Source organism: Eleginops maclovinus, chromosome 4 (assembly GCF_036324505.1).
Source record: "Eleginops maclovinus isolate JMC-PN-2008 ecotype Puerto Natales chromosome 4, JC_Emac_rtc_rv5, whole genome shotgun sequence".
Classification (NCBI taxonomy): Eukaryota; Metazoa; Chordata; class Actinopteri; order Perciformes; family Eleginopidae; genus Eleginops; species Eleginops maclovinus.
This window is the reverse complement of record NC_086352.1, coordinates 9,935,790-9,956,639: the sequence shown is the minus strand read 5'-3', so window position 1 is coordinate 9,956,639 and position 20,850 is coordinate 9,935,790. Positions and strand designations below refer to the sequence as shown.

The 20,850-nt window shown below is 41.8% G+C and overlaps 2 protein-coding genes across 2 annotated transcripts; both read left to right on the top strand.

Annotated features, from left to right (window-relative positions):
* Positions 1-11,097: 11,097 nt before the first annotated feature.
* LOC134863439 (trans-1,2-dihydrobenzene-1,2-diol dehydrogenase-like) lies at positions 11,098-14,078 on the top strand. The gene is made up of 5 exons (XM_063881961.1): positions 11,098-11,359; positions 11,804-12,056; positions 12,675-12,799; positions 12,984-13,134; positions 13,499-14,078. Exons 1-5 carry the CDS (start codon positions 11,270-11,272, stop codon positions 13,606-13,608), a joined length of 729 nt encoding a protein of 242 aa, XP_063738031.1. The 5' UTR covers positions 11,098-11,269; the 3' UTR covers positions 13,609-14,078.
* A 926-nt stretch (positions 14,079-15,004) lies between these two features.
* On the top strand, positions 15,005-19,928 carry LOC134863260 (trans-1,2-dihydrobenzene-1,2-diol dehydrogenase-like). Its single transcript, XM_063881676.1, has 7 exons — positions 15,005-15,135; positions 15,789-15,900; positions 16,078-16,241; positions 16,417-16,669; positions 17,075-17,199; positions 18,748-18,898; positions 19,749-19,928. Exons 1-7 carry the CDS (start codon positions 15,046-15,048, stop codon positions 19,856-19,858), a joined length of 1,005 nt encoding a protein of 334 aa, XP_063737746.1. The 5' UTR covers positions 15,005-15,045; the 3' UTR covers positions 19,859-19,928.
* Positions 19,929-20,850: the final 922 nt, after the last annotated feature.

Genomic DNA, 20,850 nt, shown 5'->3' with positions numbered 1-20,850 from the left:
TGTATTGTATATGTTATTGCATAATTTATGTATCTTCTTATATTTATAGACATATTTTATTTCTATTTAATTTACTAATAATTTTCCATATTTTTTTTTATTTCTCATGTTTATGTTCATGTTTCTATTCTATTATATTTGATATTTTTACATTTATTTGTTCTTGATTGCAGCAACACATAAACCCAATTTCCCCCGGGATGAATAAAGTATTCTAAAGATGAAATATGTTATGTGATAAAATCATGTCAGTGTGAGAGTCAGCTGTGAAGAGCTGTGGGAGTTACGATGAAATTGTCATGCACCGTATGCATCCAGGAAGGCTTAATTACAACCAGTGCAGGACTAGCCATTGTTCAGAATAATTAACACAGTTTGAGTGTAATTACTGACTCTCATAGTTATAACTTCACAAAGCAGCGTGTCTGTTTAATCACTATTGGAGGGGAGCAATTTTGGAGTCAGCCAGCCAATGCACTGACTGTCACACAGGCCCTGCTGACCTCCATGCTTCATCTCACCTGCAAATGAATAACAACTGTTGGGATGCATGGAGGGAATGCAGAGCCCTTTCATGTATGTGGATCAAAAACCCAATTTAAATGTGAATGGCACTGAAATCCACTGGGATGGAGACCTGTTCATTTTGAAAAAAACAAACAAGCAAACAGGCATTCCTGCGGTGGCCATCTTGTTGCATGCCATAAATTCATAACAAACCAGGTGACAGATGGAACGCACATGGAGACAGGTTCACAGCAAACGATTTGATTCTCCTCCTTATGTCAAGTGGCCTGTGAAGTTATGTCATACAGCCCAGGGGAGTGCCGAGTGAAATCAGAATCAGCTGTGATAGTTAGACCTTGGCACAATGGAAAACCTTTCAGGCTTTCCATTGAATGATTTCTCTTCCCATTGTGGAACACAGAAATTCCCTGTCGCTGACCACCTCCCGTGTGCTTACGGGTGAGAAATAGATCCCACCATAAGGCTTAAAAGACTGTTGAACAATCAGCAGCTGCAGTGCTTTCACAAAGAGAGGGCTGTGGAGGGAGGGAGGAGAGGGGAGGGTGACGAAGGAGAGGCAAAGGACACTGAAGATGAGAGGTGGGTGAAAAGGGAGACCTCGAGCAAAATTAATTAAGTTCAGGACAATGACTGTATAGACTAAATTATGAAATACCAGATATTCCTTATTGAAACGTTTTAGTCACCAACAGAGGGTTATATCTGTTAAAAATAAATAGATAAAACAAAGAAAGGTCATTTAAACTAGGAAGTGTCCATTGGTTTGCACAGATTAAGTGTACCAAAAAAATATATGGACAATAAAAGCAATATCGGGGAGCAGTGGTCCAGTGCTTTGCTTAAGGGCACCTAGGTAGTGCCCATGTCAAGGAAAGTGTTATCTCCAGGGGCCAGCCAGCACTTTAATTGAACCCTTAGGTTCCCAAGCCAAGTCCCTAAAGACTGAGCTACTTCCTCCCCCTCTTCTCCCGCCCTGATTCCCTTGGAAATTCAATCCCTGCACAGTTGTCATAAACTACAAAGCTACAAACATGTCCACTTTGTTGAAACTCGCCGGGTTTAGCACCAAAGGACCCCCCATTCCCGTGGTCACATTGTTTGACATTGTTATTATATAGAATACTGTATAAATTATAGCGGCTTTAAGGGGAACATCTAGTCCCATCTAGGAAGTCACCACGTCATGCATTGCTTGATTTTGTACAAAAGCATTACTTAAAGCCTAGGAGAAAAACTACAACCATATTTCTGTACAACAAGGTGGAATACAAGCTTCTCTTCCTACATTTCCGCTCATCAGGGAAGGTAACATATTGTAGATTAAGGTTAAGATTAACGAGGCAGACAGGAAATCACAGGATCATGGAAATACCTGTCTTATGCAATAGATTAAAATACATGTTATCATTTCCCCTAAGGTTTGAGTAAAAGGCAAACACTAGAGTGATATGCGGACTGCTGCAGTCACAGTCATGACCTTGTTAAAGTTAGGAAACGATCTGGATTGTACTTATTAGAAACCAGTGTTGATTGTCAGAGAAAAATAAGCAATGTTTACCTTTCTGAACTCTCTCTCCTCAGGGTTTATGGCTATTAGACAATATCACGTAACTTCCTTCTTTTGTTAAGTTATTTTGGGTTTTTTCTGTCAAAAAGTGACATAATTGACTAAACTTCCTCTACCTGTATCACCACCTTCAGCAATCCAAGCAGGTCTGACAGAGGTTGTAGAGTTTTTACATAACATGAATGAAGCTGATGCTAATTTCTTTAAAGGATCTACCTTTGATGTTTCCTCCTCAGGTGTTTCACTGGAATTCATTTTTTATTTGCAAGATGTGCAAGATTTATATTGCATGTAATTGACTGTGTGTGTGTGTGTGTGTGTGTGTGTGTGTGTGTGTGTGTGTGTGTGTGTGTGTGTGTGTGTGTGTGTGTGTGTGTGTGTGTGTGTGTGTGTGTGTGTGTGTGTGTGTGTGTGTGTGTGTGTGTATGAAGTGAGTGTGTAACCACATAGCTCACAGCAGTGGATATAATAGACGGTTAGAGTACGGTGCCAACTTCCCCAGAGCAAAACTGAGAAAAAACAAGAAAAGGAGGAGTGGGGAAAATTGTATTGTGTGTGAATGTGCGTGTGTGGTGTCTGTACTTGTGTGTGTGTGTGTGTGTGTGTGTGTGTGTGTGTGTGTGTGTGTGTGTGCTAGGACACAAAAGCTGTAAGTATGTCAGTATGTGCAAATGTGTGTGTTTTGTGATAAGAGGGATGGAGGAGGGGGTGAAGGAGAGCAGAGATATTGTAGAAAGGAGGAGGAGGAAGTGAGAGGGGGGAGGAAAAGGCCTGTGAGTTGATGGGCGAGCGTGTGTGAGAGTGTGTCCGTGTCCTAGGTGAGCGTACTGTAGGTGTGTGTGTGTGTGTTTCTGAAGAGTGTGAGGAAGAGAAAGAAAGGAGGGAGAGAAAGAGGCGATCCAGTTCTGCTGCCTTTCTAATCCTGGCACAGCCGTTGGGATTAAAGGAGGCAGTTAAACACTGAATATTTCATGGTTTTCATGTCGACCACAAATAAATGTAGATTTTTTAAGATGATGTTATGTGCTGCGATTATACAAAGAGTCAGAAGTGTTGTTGTTTTTTGTAGGTTGACCTGAATCTATTGTTTCCTCTTGATCATTCTCTCTGATACCCAGCAGGGGGGGGAATACAATGGTGGCTATGCTAGTCTATGAAAAAATTAGACTACTTCTGATTTCATATATTACCTCAGAAAGTATCACTGGCTTCCCGTATTTCTTAATACAGCGTTAGGTTTATTTTGTAAATGATGTTCCCATGAGGGGAGTATACACAGTAAAGTACGGTTAAGGGCCACGATGTTTGAAGATGAAGATTCATGAAGATTCAACTTTATTGTCATTGCACAGAGTACAAGTACTAGGACAACGAAATGCGGTCTCTGCATTTGACCCATCCTAGTGTTAGGAGCAGTGGGCTGCCATTATGTACGGCGCCCGGGGAGCAGTGTAGGTAACCAGTGTCTTGCTCAGGGACACCACGGTGGCACTTGGTCTTTCGGGGACTTGAACTGGTGACCTTCCAGTTCCCAGGCCAAACCCCTATGGACTTCGCCACCACCGCGAAAATGGTGCTGAAATGAAACCTTTTTCAAACTGTTTTTTTAAATGTGTTTTAAGTTCTTTCATGGTCGCTTTTCTTGTTTCTTCTCCCTCTCGGTCACTGTCCTAAAGAACATTACAGTACTAAGGGTTACAGAATTTATTTTATTTTTGGTTCATTTGATTTAACAAAATAGTGGAGCGGTCTAAAAGCTTTGACGGCCCAAAAAGTTCATGAAACATCAGAGTAAAAATCTGAAACTTCCTGTGCAACAAAATGAAATTAAAAACTGCGGGGGGGTTTTGTGCTATTGCTAAACAAGGAAATACTTTTTAATGTAATTTACGACACGTTTTCTAACCTTTCTTGCAGTCTTTCTGATATGCATTCCTTTTTAAAGTGCTGCACTCAAAAAGCATATACAATGTATTATTTTTGTTTGTGAACTACTCCATTAATTTGCTTTCTGGATACAGCTGATAAACTCTGAAAGCAGCATGTCATCAGCTCAGGCTGCAAAACGTACGCTCGCCGACATGAGAGGCCAGCTTATTCATCTCTGTGTAAATAACTTGTTTACATTGTTTTAAGTACAAATCATTTGGAGTGGGGAAGATCTGCCCCTCTTAACATTGTGTATGTGCGTAAAGGAAAGCTTGAAAAGAGAACCAAATGTAATTCATTCTGATTGATTCTTAATGTTTGAACGGTACTACTCTGAATAAGATAGCTACCATTGATGTCAACTCCAAAAATGTGTAAGAGAAATGTATGATAGACCATGAAATAGGATGCATATTTGTTCATTTATTTATTTAGGGTTGCTTTGTGGGATGCTGTGACTGTGTCCAATCAGTCTGTGGACTGACCGCAGTGACATGTCTTAAAGCAAATGGAGGGAGTTGCTGAACGAATTCAATAATTCCCTCATGAGACAGAGCTTGCACTCAAAGAAGTGAAATCCTCTTCCTAATCCGGTGCCAAAAACTCAGCTGGAAATATAAGAGAATTGGTTTTCCCCTGGATCTCTGTTGGTCGGCTGTTAGTAGTCTCTAAAGCTCCAATGAGGATCTGTCTCTCTTTGAATCCCCCACTGACACTTCTCCTCCCTTCACCTCCCTCCAAAGCCCTAAATCACTCTGACTTTGGACAAGCATACAGTTAATAAACCTAACAGCCAAAAGTGAAGTGCTAACCTCGGTGTGCATGTGTGTTTGTGTGTGAAAGAGAGTAACCTTTGTACTGTATCTGTCTCTAGGCAGAAAGAAGCGTCGTATCTGATAATGAGAGCAGCTTGAGGTCATAAATCCATCGACTATATTTTCCAGAGCTTCTTAAAACCTCACAAGCTCTGAAAACATCCTCCATTCGTCACAGTTCAGCATTCTGGTTTGTAGGAAAATATCTCTCAGTGATAGTATTTAACAAAGTGCTGAAGACATGCCTCATTATCTGAAGCACAATGACGACAAAGCATAAAAGCCAAAGTCGAATTTAGGCATGGATGTTCTGTGCTATGTCACGGCTGGGAGGCTGGGTCACACACTTTGATATGCAGGTGCACTGAAGCCCCGGGATTCAGCAGGCAGGCAGCTCTCTTGTCAGAGGTATACCAAGGCGTGACACGCAAACACACACACACACACACACACACACACACACACACACACACACACACACACACACACACACACACACACACACACACACACACACACACACACTTCTCCCCTCCTGGCAGCCATCCGCCACAGGACGGCTGATAAAAATATCACAAGTCCTATCAGGCAATTAAACAGGGAGACGCAGCGGAGTGTGTTGGCTGCTTAATGGCTTCGGCCTCCCCGCAGAGGAGCCAGGGTGACGGGCCAACAGGGGGGATACAGACCCCTGATGGAGGGGGAAATCAAAAGGTGGGTGAAGGAGCTACATTGGACACAGTGAACAGTTTTTCCATCACGTGGTGGAGGAAAGCTGCTCATGGAGATGTTACCATGTATTGAGGCAACCAAATTAACTTCACTATGAAAAAACATTTTACCAAAGATGTAAAAGTATGTCCGTACGACTTTTCACCGAGTCATCATTTCTGAATTGTCACATAGTGAGGTTGTTAATGATTAATAAATCCTTTGATAAGACCTTGTGTGTCGGTAATTAACCATAAATGGAGGCAGCTCTTTGTTTGCCAGGTTGTGAAAAACCTTCCCGACAACAAAGTGCTCATCCTGAAAATCTATATACATTAAGCTTCTTAGTTTGTTGGTCTTTAAAAATGATTTATTGCTGATTGCAAATATACCTTAAATATTTGTAATGCGCCATTGATAAACTGCTGTTCAGTATTCAAGGGACTGCCATTGTTCCAATACCCCAAAAATCCCAAATATTTCCTGTTTTATGGAAAGCCCATTTGTCAGATAGACCTAAAATCAAAAACCCATTGCAGCGAAAACGTGGGGAAGGACTGCCTGGCCTCCTTCTGCTCATGATTGGCTTGAATTTGTTGTTATAAGACTTCTTTTGGTGCAGGGAGAGTATGTTTTGTTGGAGTAAGAGGCCTTATAATTGTTTTTTTGTCTATTTTGGTTTACAATCTGGCAAATGAACTTATGTTCGGGTGGGTTTTTGATTAATTGGCTTTCAGAACAATGGCATGGCCCTCTATCCCACACCACAGTCCGTCGTCCTTGGACAACCCTACAGCAAAACACACTCCTAAATGGACATTATCAGGCGATAGAGGACAGAGGTGATAAAGGTTGGTATCGGCCCATGTCTTGGCTCATCACATGTCCGCTACTCTCACCAGATCACGCCTCACACAATCTAAGCCAGCTGATAGGACGTGGCACCAGCATGGACTGGGATAGAGACACAACGACAAGTGTGGTGTGTGTGTGTATGAGAGAGAGACACAGTATGACAAAGGTGAAGGAGAGTGACAGTGTGTTTCCTATGTTCCCTAGATTCAGGTTGCAGCTAATGGAGACAGATTGTACTTACTCCAGTGGAACAACAGCACTGATAGACTATACACCTTGTTTAGCACTCAAACTGAAATAAACATTCACCACAGGGGGCAAACCTCTTCTCCACGAACTCGTATTTGTTGTCCTGAAAAATCTCTCTCAGCGCCATTAGGAGTAAACATTACAGAAAAAACATCAGATATATTTTGGCAAACTCAGAACAGTAAACCCATTCACCTGCTACCTGCAACTTTGGTCAGTGCAATACTTATAGGGCGTACGTAGTTTGTTGTTATAAAGTTTAAGGCTGTTCTCACTATTTTTTGTAATACCTATCAAAGTCATGCACTAAACTCATAAGTAACCCACAAATTAAATGTAAACCATATAATGAGGATGTCAGGGTGGATCCATAAACCCAGGAATGTTACCCAGGGGAACATTTTTAGTGTTATTCATTTTAACAATTAACATTTTTTGTCCATCTAACAAAGTGGCTTTGTTTCCTGAGCCTGACATGCTTTTTTTGCCCTAACTCAGCACGTGATTTGTGTTTGTCAAACAGGTTCTGCACTGCAGGGGTTTGTGAAGGTACACTGATTGCTTGTTGCATATTCTTAGAAAAACACAGGAAAACATTTTCAAAAATAACTGAATGTGACGTGTCATACGAGGACATGTCGAAAGAGGAAGGGTGACATCAAAGTATGTTTTTAATGTGAAGATTTGGTTCCACTTTTCAGGGACCTTTGGGTGGTAATGTGCACAGTTGCTACCAGCAACAGCTTATTTTGTGCCATTAACAGTGTACAAAAATGGACCTTGAACCTGCACCAAGTATCCGGGACAAAGTGCACAATGCTGACTATAGAATAAATCATATAATAACCAGACTGCTGACATGTTGCCTTATGTGTCTTCCCTTTCCAAACCCTGGCAAATATGGACTCAGCTGACCATAAAAGCATGGAGAGTGGGTTGAAAGGAGGAACGGTGACCAATGTTATACTAGCTCCATGTTTGACTGTACTCTCCTCCTCCTCCTGCTCACCTCCCTATCAGCGCTAACATCCAGATGAATGGCTGCTAAGTCAGCTCTGGTCCAGCCTGCTCCACAGCTCAGCCTCCCACCGTGTGTGTGCTGCAGACAAAGATAGGACTCTCAAAGGGCCGGCACAATGCAGGCCAGCTCAAAGACTCCCATTCCTGCTTGCTCCTCTCTGTCTCCCTCTATCACACTTTTTCTAATGGAAAGAAATAACCCGGCCCACACATCAGAACATGCTGTAGCATTGAAAAAATGACTTATTACTCCTCAGTGCGCACTTCCCTCTACCCTCCCCGGATTCATCAAGCTCCCAACCTCCCCTCAAAATGGCTGGCACCTCCTGGCGCTTGTCTAGCCTGTCACCCTTCCTCTGCAGTGACCTTGAGACAGAGATGAAGGAGTGATGGTGCACCTATAACTGCCTCAATACTGTTCCTCTCCCACCACAAAAAAAGAGATACAAAGCAGGAAGACAGCTCTCACTTACACTGACAGCTGGAGGAGGGAGGAAAAAACCCTGCATATCCGCATCAATCAAAATAGGATTAGGGTGCGTCTCTCTGGTCCTTTTTATTTCCCATTAAGTTGAAGTTGCTGATGAAATAAGGAGCTGCTACATGGTAACTGGAGTTGCAGCAGAGCCACATTGTAGCTTTTACTATCTTCTTTAATTAGATTAAATACAAATAGAGATAAAGATCAAGCAACAAGCTGGCTTTATTCAAATTATTCTAGTTTAATAGTTCTGAATCTTCCTCTTTCGTTCGTTTCAGAACTACATTGGCAAGATCATTAGCAGAATTTGAGTTCAAGGGTGCAAAAGTCATTGTGAATGACAAAGGGGTGGCAGAGTCTTTTTGACAGCAAGATACACAGAATAAAATGACCTGACAAAGTGTGAAACAAAACTGTCCGCTGTGATCAACCACCTTCACAGGCCAAATGATCCTCCCCCTCTAACAGAACCGTCGCGACCGCTCATGTGACCCATCAGATGCCATTCTTCCATGTCCCGGTGGAAAAGGGACGCAGACAAGAGATGATGCATGAATTTCTAATCAAATAAAGACAGTGAGAAGTGATAGGAGTGGAAGGCAATCGTCCTGGCCGTGCTGAATTAATGAGGCGCCGGCTTCCTTCAGCATGCCAGCTTTCTGAATGACTCGGCTCATCACTGCTCGCTCTCTGGATTCGTCTTTACCTTCCCTGGGCCAGGTTCAGGAAACCCAGGGCCCCAAACTCCACCCTGTGATACCCAGCCAGTCTTTATTAAAACAAATAACAACATTGCACCTTAACTTTACCTTGAAGTATTCAACCGTTTAGGTCTGCAACGCTGACAAAATAGCTAATTACAATTATTTTGAATGACATTGCAGTATTATTTGGTGTTATAAAGACAAAGTTCATTCAGCATTATTGACATTTTTTGATGGGATTCTGTACCAAACAGGGATTTTTTTTATTAAGGATGTAGAAAGACTATAGGACCACAACTTCTCTGTAGTATATATTACCAAATATTACAATATACACGTATTTGTTGCCTTTAAAATTGCATTTCCATTAATTCTGCAGCCATAAAAGGCTTTAATGTCACATGCACAATAGCTACAGCATAGCTTTTAGTCTGTCCCAGGCTCATACAACAATGCAAAATACTAAATACATATAGAAATAAAATAGTGAAAGAGACATAATGGTGCATGCTAGAGCAAAAACTATAATAAAACCAAACAATACATTTGAGTTAAAGAGGAGCTTGAGACATGGCCATCTTGAGCACGTTTATGCAGAGGAGGGCTGAATTCAGCAGTACATTTAGAGTTTTCAGTCCCCACTGAGGCATCCGAGGCTCAGCTGATGGTGATGGGGCAGGGTGAGGCGGTGGGGGGGAAAGAAGCCGGGCGACCCTGTGCAAGTCCTTTCCAGAACACCCTTTTCCGAGCACCTGAGCCCCTGTGCTGCGTGCCAGTCTGCTGGAAGTCACGTCAGGCAGCACAAAAATAATTCATGGCTTCACACCAATCCAAAACCGAGATGCCCTCGCCCTGCCAGGTTACAACTCCTCCCTCTCACTTCTCCTTCTTCTCTTAACACCTGTAGTGATGTCACAGAGTAGTCCTGCCTTCTATGTCCTGAATCCATGAAATAAAAATAACAAAAAAGTTTACAAATGACTCAAGGAGAAGTTGGGCATTCCCATGGCAACCAGGTCCTGTGGTGTAGGCAGGGATTTCAGGCCAAGCCCAATGCCATTTGCATACAAATTGCCCAGCTGGCACCTTGTTGTTATGACAACGTCACACAGTTCCCAGAATTGATTTGGAAGTGAAATACAAAAGGAAAGCAGCCAGCGAGGAGAGTCATTGATAAAATTCTTATTCTTTATGATGATGACACTGCTGACACTATGTTCTCATGTGCGTCCCATCAGCATATAGATCCTGCAGGAAATGAGGACAATAATCATACACTGAAGACTGGAATTATAGGACAAGAAAATGACTATAATGTCTGTTGAATTTAATGCAATATTATATGTTCAATGTGTTTGCAGATCTGTTCACAACTTGGTTAATTAATGACTCATGTATCTGTAATTGATTTTTCTTTATAACAAACTCAACAAAAGTTAAATAAGCACTGGCATCAGTCTTCTCCTTATCTTTTGCAAACCTTTATGTAATTCCTTACAATGAGCCATGCCAAATCCTCAGAGCTTCAGAGAGAAAGTAAACTCGGCTGACAACACAGTGTCCTCTACTGGCTGCATGCGGCAGGAAGTTTACACAACCGCCTGTCTGTCTAAACGGATAATATTTAGCTCAAGGGCAACTGAGCGAATGCTTTTCCATAGTCATCGTGGCTCAGCTTACTGGCCAGTTAGATAGCCCTGCTGTGGGCAGCATATCTATTTATCCCAGCGAGTCCCACGAGAATCTGGTTTAATCATTGGCTTCTGTTTGGCTGTCAGACCATCGCAGGCTAATCAGTGCCTCTCTCAGTGGGAAACAAAGCAGCTCCTGGTCCCTATACTTGACCTGTACCTCGAGGGGTAGAGTGCTGGTCTGTGGGCAAGGTGAAAACATTAACAACTCTGCACTTTTCCCCTTTCATCATGTTCATGATGAGAGCCCTCCTGATAGCCCTGTTATAGATTGTTAGAGACAACCGGTGAAAACCACTTCAGCCCGGACTGAAAGGCCTGTTTCAGCAACAACACAACAATGTGTGTGTGTGTGTGTGTGTGTGTGTGTGTGTGTGTGTGTGTGTGTGTGTGTGTGTGTGTGTGTGTGTGTGTGTGTGTGTGTGTGTGTGTGTGTGTGTGTGTGTGTGTGTGTGTGTGTGTGTGTGTGTGTGTGTGTGTTTGTGTGTCGCACCCTTTACCTCAGGGTGGGAGCAGAAGGAAGGTGACACATCCTGCCTCAGTAGCATATAAATGGAGGAGCCTTCTCGCTGAGGTGCCGCTGGCTCGAAGGCATGACAGTTTAGTGTGTTTCTTTCCCTGAACGTGCAACCTTTCCCAAGGTCACAACTTGCCAGCAGCTCAGATCTTTACTCAAGCACCATCACCACGCTCATTTGTCACTTAGCATCCAATCCAACATGGCGACCCGATGGGGGCTCTGTGGTGCGGGGAAGATCAGCCATGACTTCAGCGTGGCCATGAAGACTCTGCCACCTGGAGATCACCAGGTACTCTATCCAAACAAGCTCCCGACCTTCACTGTCATACAAGGTGTGTCCTTTGCAGAGCTGCTGACAGAGCAACACTGTGATTAATGTGTGTGTTTTTCTGTCTTTCGCACAGATAGCAGTCATTGCATCGAGGATTGATGTTAAGTTGATAGCTCATTGCATTTCAGCTGAGCAGTGGCATGATATTGCCATGAGTGCAGATATTTTAAGCACAGCAGGTTAATGTGGGAAGCAAAACCCTGAACATCCTGGGAATATTTATGACTCGTGGTGCAGTAAAACATCTTGTCATGTCATGTTTAACCAGCACATCTGCCACAGCAGTGCACGGGAGGTGGAGGAAGTGGGGAGCTGTGGTAATAAACTGCTGCCCGGGTGAAGCTCCAGTATGAGCTGTTTACTGTTGCAGCGGTGCTAGGTTGTCTGCTCTGCCCCTCTCAGGCCATCTGGTCCCGCTGTTTCCCCGCGCATGCTGAGGTTCGCAGGATGCTGGCGGAGGAGGCGGTAGGGGAGGTGAAGCTGGTGAAGGCCTACTTCGGCTCCCCACAGCTCCACATCCCCCGCTCGGTGGAGAAGGAGCTGGGAGGTGGTGCACTGCTGGACATTGGAGTGTACTGCCTGCAGTTTGTGCTGATGGTGTTCAACGGAGAGAGGCCAGAGTCCATCCAGGCCACAGGGGTGCTGCTTGATACAGGTATGATTCAGCACACAGCAGTATAGTTACATACAGATTTGTATCATTAACCAAACAGCATGAATCAGAGATGATAAAGTGGTTATTGAGAGCATCAAAAATAAAGTCCAAAAGGAAGTAAGAACCCCTGTTGTGCTGCAGAAGAAACTTACTTTTTTTTATGAACTGTCCAAAAAGTAAACACCTCAGGGAAGAATTCTCCACACAGAAAATCCCAGACTTATCTTTAAAATGTCAGCCTAGTCCAAATCCTCCCCGGGGAATACAGTAATACAGTCATACTGACAGGGGAATATGTAACTGCATGTCTCACAGCAAGATATCCTTCAATTTAAGTCCACACTATTCATGTAATGAGCCTTTTCTTATCTTTTACTTACCCATCCTAAGTTTTCATTTTGTATACTTGTGACCTTTTCTTTTGAATCAGAAGGTGATGCCTGTAAAGCTGAACAGACGTGAACTGATTTGACCCAATTGTGGTTTGCTAAAGAGTAGTGTATTACAATGACCTGAAGTGAACTGAATGGAATTATTACTCAACTGTTGTTTTGATACCATTTATTCACCCATCACTCATTCCTGTTTAGACACTTTACCTTTTCAAATGTTTTGCAGGAGTGGATGAGTCAGTGGTTGTTGTGATGAAGTTTTCCAAGAACAGGATGGCCTTCTGCACATTTTCAATTGCGGTTCGGCTTCCGAACGATGCTGTCATCGCCGGCACTAAGGGCTCCATTAAAGTACGCTATGCTAGTCTTCCACAGGAACATTTCACTTAATCAAGAAATGATTCAGGCATGAAAAAACTGAGTTGACTGCTATCTAGTTTCACATGTAATTAGATATCCATACCAACTGCATTTGATGATGCACGAGTTGAATGATTGGATTAACACAAAGATTCATTTCCTCTTTCTTCTTCAGGTTCTTGGCCCCATGCACTGCCCTACCACACTCGTAGTGAACGACAAAGAGACGGAGTACCCTCTGCCTGAACCCGGCCTGCCTCTGAATTTCGACAACAGCACCGGGCTTTGCTTTGAGGCAGAGGAAGTGAGGCAATGCCTGCTTAAAGGTACGTCATGACAAAGGGAAAGTGTATTTGTGTTCGAAGAGATGAAAGGTACCTTGAGTTTGAATGCTGAAAAAGCTGCAATTCAATGAAAACAGTGGCTTACCTGGAGCTTCTTGTGGATATTTGCATGAATATACAAACACACTCATCAGATTGATTCAGAATCAATGCTGTTATCAGACCTTGGAACGTCCTCCTGCTTATATCACACTCCTATTGGTTTGCCTCCTATAGACATTTACATAATCTTTACATCCTTGCTTTGATATTTTAATGCTGCATTGTGAACGTTTGTATAATTTAACCATGGTTATGAAAAGTCGTGTCAGTCAGATTTTCCTGTGAAACTCCTCTTCATCCGCAGGACTTAAGGAGAGCCCACTGATGCCTCTGGCAGACTCGGTCTTACTGACAGAGATCATGGATGAAATCAGAAAGCAGGTGGGAGTTGTCTTCAGTCAGGACAGCCAGTAACATCACTCTGAAGATGGGATGTTTCACCTGACCTAAACCAACTCAGACGGAACAAAGGGAGTTGCTCGGGGCGGGCATTGAATCTTTGGTATTAGCAGATCACTCATAGAGCCGTGTGACAACTGTGACCTGGATAACACACTGCAGCCACCGAATGAATATACAATCAGTATATTATTAGAATTTATGTACTGTAAGACTTGGATGGATTTATTAAGTCTGCTTTCATTCATTTGCATCTTATAGACACATTAGAGCTCCAAACATTGTAATTTCCCCCAAAAATGATCATCTTTGATACAGTACACGACAAAATGTGACACTGTCAGTTTAAAAATGTCCTAAACCAGATAAATCTCCATGTAAACAACCCATGTCCTGTAATCAAGTTGTAGAGACTTGCAAAAACAAACCCATCTGTCAGTGTGGGCTGTGTGATTGATGAATCCAATAAAGGAATGATTGTGAAAGCCTTGTTTAATTTCAAATATGATCCGCTGGAGAGAAGAGGAGACTTCGATTGGCACTTTTGATTCAAAGTGTCACGTCTGACCCCTGCAGCCGTGTACAAATAGACTCATGATCTCCATACAGAAATAGGTAGCACCGTCTGCTTTTCAAGGTTAGGACGGAGGAAGGCCTTTATGAGTCAGCAAAGAGCATGGCTCATTTAATAATGGTTGTAACCTTTTGGGCTCATATAGGACTCCTACCAACCGGAGGGTATCTCTTGATACATACACGTTGTCGTCCATGAATGCAGATTGGGAGGATTTGTATGCAGTGACATTCATTTACATGATTTGCTTGGTTAATAATGAAAATTTTGAAGACAGTAATCAAGAAGTAAAATGTGTAAGGACATTATTAACAATTACATGCTCATTTATTTCTAAATAGTTTACCGTTTGGTGCCACAGCTTCGACATATTAAATGTATGTCTTATTTAATGAAGAGATTAAATAAATGTAACATTCAGCCTCAAGCATCACAATAATAAACAGACTATGGACTAACAAACACTCTCTGTATATGTCACCTCTACCAAGAGGACCTTTAGATTTTCACAAGAACATTTTAAATCAAAATTAAATGCAGAACAAAGTAACAGACCTACTGTATAGTCAAGTAGTAGATAATAAAGGTAATCACAATGAGGACAACTACTACTCTGTGTCACTAGCAGGGGAGAAAGAAGATATCAGATAGGATAAAAGAAAAATATAAGACAACATTTTTTTTCTGGTATTGGTGTTTTGGTCACTCTGGAGGTCACGTTTTTGCACAAATCCTCATGTCATATTTGTGCACAGTCACACAGTTAAATATGATACTGCGGCTCCACCTTGTGGCAGAGAAGTGCCACTGTTTTACAAATCAGATTAACAACTCGATCTGATTTCCTTACCTCCCTGTCCATTGTCCAAGTGTCCAACATGGCAACCAGGTGGGGAATCTGCAGCGCGGGGGTGATCAGTCATGACTTCGCTGTGGCTCTGAAGACCCTTCCTCCTGAACACCACCAGGTAACAGCAGCAGGAGAAGCGCAGACACTTTTAAATCTCCAATTATCAACACGTCTCGAATTCAGTCTATGCACTTCACCAAACGAGACTTTTCGCTCCGTGCAGTGTGTGTGTATCTGCTGAGAGTTCACACACATTTCTTACAGTCTTTGGTTAAAATCAGGTTCTAATCCAGTATTGAAGATGTGCAACCTGCCGCTTTAACGACTTCATAGAAATGTTCAACAACAGTCTGCAGCATTTCGAACACTTTAGCACGCTTTCTTTTTTTTTAAACAAAAAATACACACTAAATAGGCACATTTTCTTTTCACTCTAGTTGTGTTAAGGATTACACTAAGGCATAACATTAAGCTGCATACCACTTTAAAAACAACATTTAGCTTTAAACACTATCTTTATTGAATCTTTTAACTGACTATAAATGGGTTACTATAATAAAGTATAGTATAGCTGCCTCCAAACACTGAGAATTGCATAGTTTTAGCAAGAGCAATTAGTTATTGAAGTTACACAGAACATTTAATATGGTTCCAGTAGTCAGATGGTGTAATTGTTTTTCTGCAAGGACATTTTACTTGGTGGGAATTTTTATTAAGGTTGAACAGGATTACCATGTTGTGATAAATAATATTCTGAAACTGTATTCACAGGTTGTGGCTGTGGCAGCTCGTAAGCTTGAGGATGCACAGGAGTTTGCCACAAAGCACAGCATCTCCCGAGCATACGGCAGCTATGAGGAGCTGGCCAGAGATCCAGACATAGGTTGGTTTCTTTCAGACCTCTGTCAAATCAGAGTTGCTGATGGTGCTTGTATTACTCTTGTATTCAGTTTGAACCAAAACTGTCTTGATTTCCTGTGGTTATTATACCATAATATATATTTTGACATTGCAAAACACAACAGCATGTTCTCTGGTTTGTGTTTTCATTTGTATGCAGATGTTGTGTACATTGGAGTTATCCACCCCTACCATCTGAAAACTTGCCTGGTTTTCACAAATGCCAAGAAGAACGTGCTGTGTGAGAAGCCGCTGGCCATGAACACCAAGGAGGTGAAGGAGATCCTGGCTTCTGCCAAGAGGAATGATGTCTTTCTCATGGAGGTAAGGATGGAGTCAGTCCCAAACAATAAATTATATATAATGTATTTATAGCTTTAATTCTGTCTCCTCCATTTTTCACCTGCAAACTTAAAATGACTAATGTCAGTCACCTATAAATAAGACAGCACCTATGAAAGCACTGACTATGTGAACTGACTCCTGCCCTCGGCTCTAGGCTGTGTGGACCCGGTTTTTCCCAGCCTCAGTGGAGATCAGGCGGCTGCTGGACCAAGGGGAGCTGGGAGAGGTTAAGATGGTGAGATCGGAGTTTGGTATGCCGCTATCACACGTGCCGAGGGTGGTTGAGAAGGAACTGGGTGGAGGATCAATTCTGGACGTTGGCATCTACTGCCTGCAGTTCACCTGCATGGTGTACAACGGAGAGAAGCCGGAGAGCATCCAGGCCAAGGGGGTCTGTCTGGACTCAGGTACTGAAAAAGTGTTTCATTTTTGTACAAAGTATAGTTCATATTTTATGTGAATTGATAATCTTTAACCAAGGGAGTGTTCCTGTATGATAAGATATCAACTCAACTGGTACAATAAAAGTTAAGCTTTGATAGTCCACCTAGTGTTGTCCTACATTCTTATACACAGTTTTACTATCCTTCATTATAAAGCACAGTGCCATAAACTAACCCAACACTTTATTTGCAGAGGTCATGGCAGACACTGCACTTACGTTGCACCTTTTCAAACAATGACACTGCTAAATTTTGTTTATATGATTAGCAGCAAATCAGTTATTGCATGTCTCAATAATTTCTTAATCAAGTAAAATGTTCCTGTGCATGATCTGTCCTTCAAATTCATATATCTGTATGTTATTGCAGGAGTGGATGAGACTGTGGTTGTCACTCTGAAGTTCTCCAGGAACAGGATGGCCGTGTTCACCTGCTCTTCAGGTGTCAAGCTGCCCAATGGCGCCATTATTGCCGGCACAAAGGGAGACATCAGGGTAGGTCATATCAGCAGGTTCGCTTAGTCAAAAAACAAGTGAAAGTGGTCTGAAAGTTCAATTCCCTTTCGCAATTTGTATATACTATTTTCACATTTCACAATATGAACAAGGTCAAGTGTGAAGCAGTGTAGCAGGCAGGGTAGGAATTTCACGGTGGCCATGATGGCAAAAGAAGTACGTTAATCAGCCCTCGCACACACATATACCGTTAGCTCTCTCGTAGCATTCTCCCGTCTCTCTCTCTCTAGGAACCTCCCTTCTCCTCACCTAGTGGCGTTTTGTTATGTACAAAATTGGTGGGGCACGAACAATTTCAGTATTTATATATAGGCATCTTGTACCTTAATACATGGAGTAAAGAGCGACGTAGTGCCTTTTTAAGTATGATCTATACTTCCAGGTGTAGCCGGTCTGGGTTACACAGGCACCGAGAGATGCGAACCGGAGAACTTCTCGGACGCGTGCTCCAGTCCAACAAAACAATGTCCAATTAGCATGTGTCTTTGAAGCTCTCAATCCTTTTATTTGTTATTCAGGATAATCACCAACATTGCTCGGTCTGTTTCCATCCTGTGAACAATGTCTGAATGTCAGCTCTGATACACTTTAACCCATACTTTGACTTTAGTCCATGACACGACAAGGTCAAAAACTGTTTGCTTTAACTACGATTAAAATATATCTAAAATGAACAAAAAAAACACACACACCTGACTGATTACCAGGTGATTACATGTATGCACTCTGCAAGGAATGCTCTATCCTGTGGTCAAAAGTCAGAACTGCAGGTCACCATTAACTTATATATAGATAAAATAAACACACAATGCATTATGGCTCCAACAAGCGCTATCATGAAGCATAACTTAACAATAACAACACCCGTGATGCCTCAGCATGAAAACATTAGACTGTAGGAAAACACAGACACTCGTCACCGTGGTTAAAATATCAATCGATCCAGCAGATGGAAGCCTAAAGGCTAAACACAGACATCAACATACACTATACTTCCGCTCACCAAAGCTCCAGTAGATGGTCAAATTCTTTTATTTTCTGTTTGTGTTATTTACCCCTGGTGATGTAATCTAAGCCCTCTTGTCTCCTCTTCATATCTACTCTTTTCGCACACACACTTACAGTCAATCAGCTCTGACTTATGAGATGACGTTTTAGCGGGGCTGCGAGCGCTTTGCCCCACTTGTGATTTCTTTTTTGGCCGCACAAATTGGATGAAAGTCTACTCTATTCAATGCGCAATGTAGTAAAAAAGTGATTTGTTTTCCATGTCATTCGTGTGTTTTTATTATCAGAAAGTGAAGTTGTGTTTTTGTAAGTTCCAAATCCAAATGTTTCCCTAAATGGCCTTTGTGCCCTGAAAAAATGTGTGACACAAAAGGCCAAATCGCTTTGCCCCTAAAATGACGAAATTCCAAGCCTGGTAGCAAGTGAGTTGAAAGTGTTTTCTTTGCACGTATTAAACGGTATATATATCATAATTGTCTGATCTTATTTTGTGAAAATATCCTGTGGCATGCTTTTTAGATTCCTGACAACATGTGGTGCCCCACATTATTAGAGGTGAATGGGAAGGAGACCCAGTACCCACTACCAGAGCCTTACCTGCCCCTCAACTTGATCAACGGTACAGGGATGCGTTACGAGGCAGAGGAGGTCCGACAGTGTTTACTCAAAGGTACTGTGGGTTTCAGCAGATTTTACACTGTATTCACATCACTACAATAATGAATTTATGTATTAACAAAAAAGTGACAATCAGTGATTTGTGAATGTTCAGGTAAGGATTTTTTGTCCAAACAGAGACTAAGATGAAAAATAAGCTACATGATAAATATATGTCTTAGTTGTTTTACTATAATATACTACTACTGAAAAAAAGGTGACTCAATAATTTCTGTCAACTCATGCGACATTAAACCACTTAAATGAAATGGACCCGATATTCCAGGAGATGGCGCTATGCAGTGGTTCATGATTAATCTCTAATGCTTTTTGCATCAGACTCTTCTTAAATTAAACAATAGGAACAGGGTTAAAGTATTGCAGTATATAAAATGTCAGTTGACAAAAATGATTCAGCTCAGGTCAATGTTCACAAATTGTCTTCAGAGTATATTAATCAAATAAGACTAAAACTCATACATCAGGATATTTTCACATTATGGCCTCTCTTTCAGAGTCCTCCAAACATACTTTCTTTATAGCTAGATAATTATTCCTGGCGCTAACAAAAATGAACTACTGTTAAACTCATCATATAAAAATGAATCTTTCCTGCAAAACTGGGACTAAACTATAACTTGTAAGTGCACTCTGAACATTATTATATAACTCAATTAAAATGATAACATGTTTTTCTCACTCTGAAGTAAATTATATTCCCAAATAACCTCAGTTCAATCGTTATTAGGCTTGTTGTACACACTCACAACACAAGGTGGCATCAGAAACACTGGAATATTATAGATTCCCTATGTTCCCATATGTAGGTGTTTGATTCTGACAGTGTGATATTTCCCATGTAGGGCTGAAGGAGAGTGCAGTCGTTTCCCACGCTGACTCTCTGCTGCTGGCTGAGTTGGAGGACGAGATTCGCAGGCAGGTTGGGGTGGTGTACAGCCAGGACAGCAAGTAATTGCTAAGCTGGATACATTGACCTTGTTGAATAGAATCAGTTTGTGTTGGAGAATAAAGGGTTCCTTATGTTTTGACTGGATTGTGCATTCATACGCTAGCAGTGAGGGGCATGTTAACCTTGGGTGACGAGTTACATAACTTCATGGGGTGTGTCGGTCTTGAATATCAAAGTTGTCACCTTCACAAAAAAGTAGTAGATATAAAAAGATAATAAAACTAAATATTTATGACAATCAGCTCAGCTAGCAAGGCAGTATGTTTCTATTACATGTTGAGTATAGATTATTCAGACACACAAGAGTCAAATTTTGGAAATAATGCATAAATCCTTGTTGAATACGACTTTAGTATTGTATAAGAAATCAACCTGAATACGCTGTACATGTAGATGGATTCTTGGAGAAAGCAATTAAGTGTGATTAAAAACCCTGCACCCCTGTACATATAGCAGGTGATTTCACTTTAGTGGGTGTTGTAGACTTTTACTATGTCTGTACTATAGGGAAACCTAACCTAAAGAGAACAACCCATGATTCGTCAAACAAAACACAAGAGTTACGGTATAGCTGCTCATCTCTTTTATTGATGGTCCAGTGGAATCCAGTATTCAAGGACAGCCCGTTGGCTGTTCAGGCCACCAGAACCACACGCATGGTGTTGGTGTAACCGGAGCCGGGACGCCAGCCGGTCAACACGATGACAACGTCTCCCTCTTTGAAGAAGCCTCGGGCCTTACCTGGATACAAAGCATGCAACTTTAATACATCGCTAATCTTACATTGTACACGGAACATGTTACATTTTCTTCTAAACATCTAGACATATTTAGTATAGATGATATTTGGAGATAAATACTGTATTGCATTGAATATAACTTTAGTAATGCATAAACCTAACATGTAAATTAAGGAAGCATTTCAGTAAGATTAAAGTCTGCTCACAACAGGTTATTTCACATATTCAGACTTCAGAAGACCATCTTTATGCTGG

What these genes read in the sequence shown, in the direction of transcription:
- LOC134863439 (XM_063881961.1), top strand. Translation starts at nt 11,270, where the DNA reads ATGGCGACCCGATGGGGGCTCTGTGGTGCGGGGAAGATCAGCCATGAC. An exon ending in TGCCACCTGGAGATCACCAG is followed by an intron (nt 11,360 to 11,803) that starts GTACTCTATCCA and finishes TGCCCCTCTCAG; the next exon opens with GCCATCTGGTCCCGCTGTTT. An exon ending in GCACTAAGGGCTCCATTAAA is followed by an intron (nt 12,800 to 12,983) that starts GTACGCTATGCT and finishes TTTCTTCTTCAG; the next exon opens with GTTCTTGGCCCCATGCACTG.
- LOC134863260 (XM_063881676.1), top strand. Translation starts at nt 15,046, where the DNA reads ATGGCAACCAGGTGGGGAATCTGCAGCGCGGGGGTGATCAGTCATGAC. An exon ending in TTCCTCCTGAACACCACCAG is followed by an intron (nt 15,136 to 15,788) that starts GTAACAGCAGCA and finishes CTGTATTCACAG; the next exon opens with GTTGTGGCTGTGGCAGCTCG. An exon ending in GCACAAAGGGAGACATCAGG is followed by an intron (nt 17,200 to 18,747) that starts GTAGGTCATATC and finishes CATGCTTTTTAG; the next exon opens with ATTCCTGACAACATGTGGTG.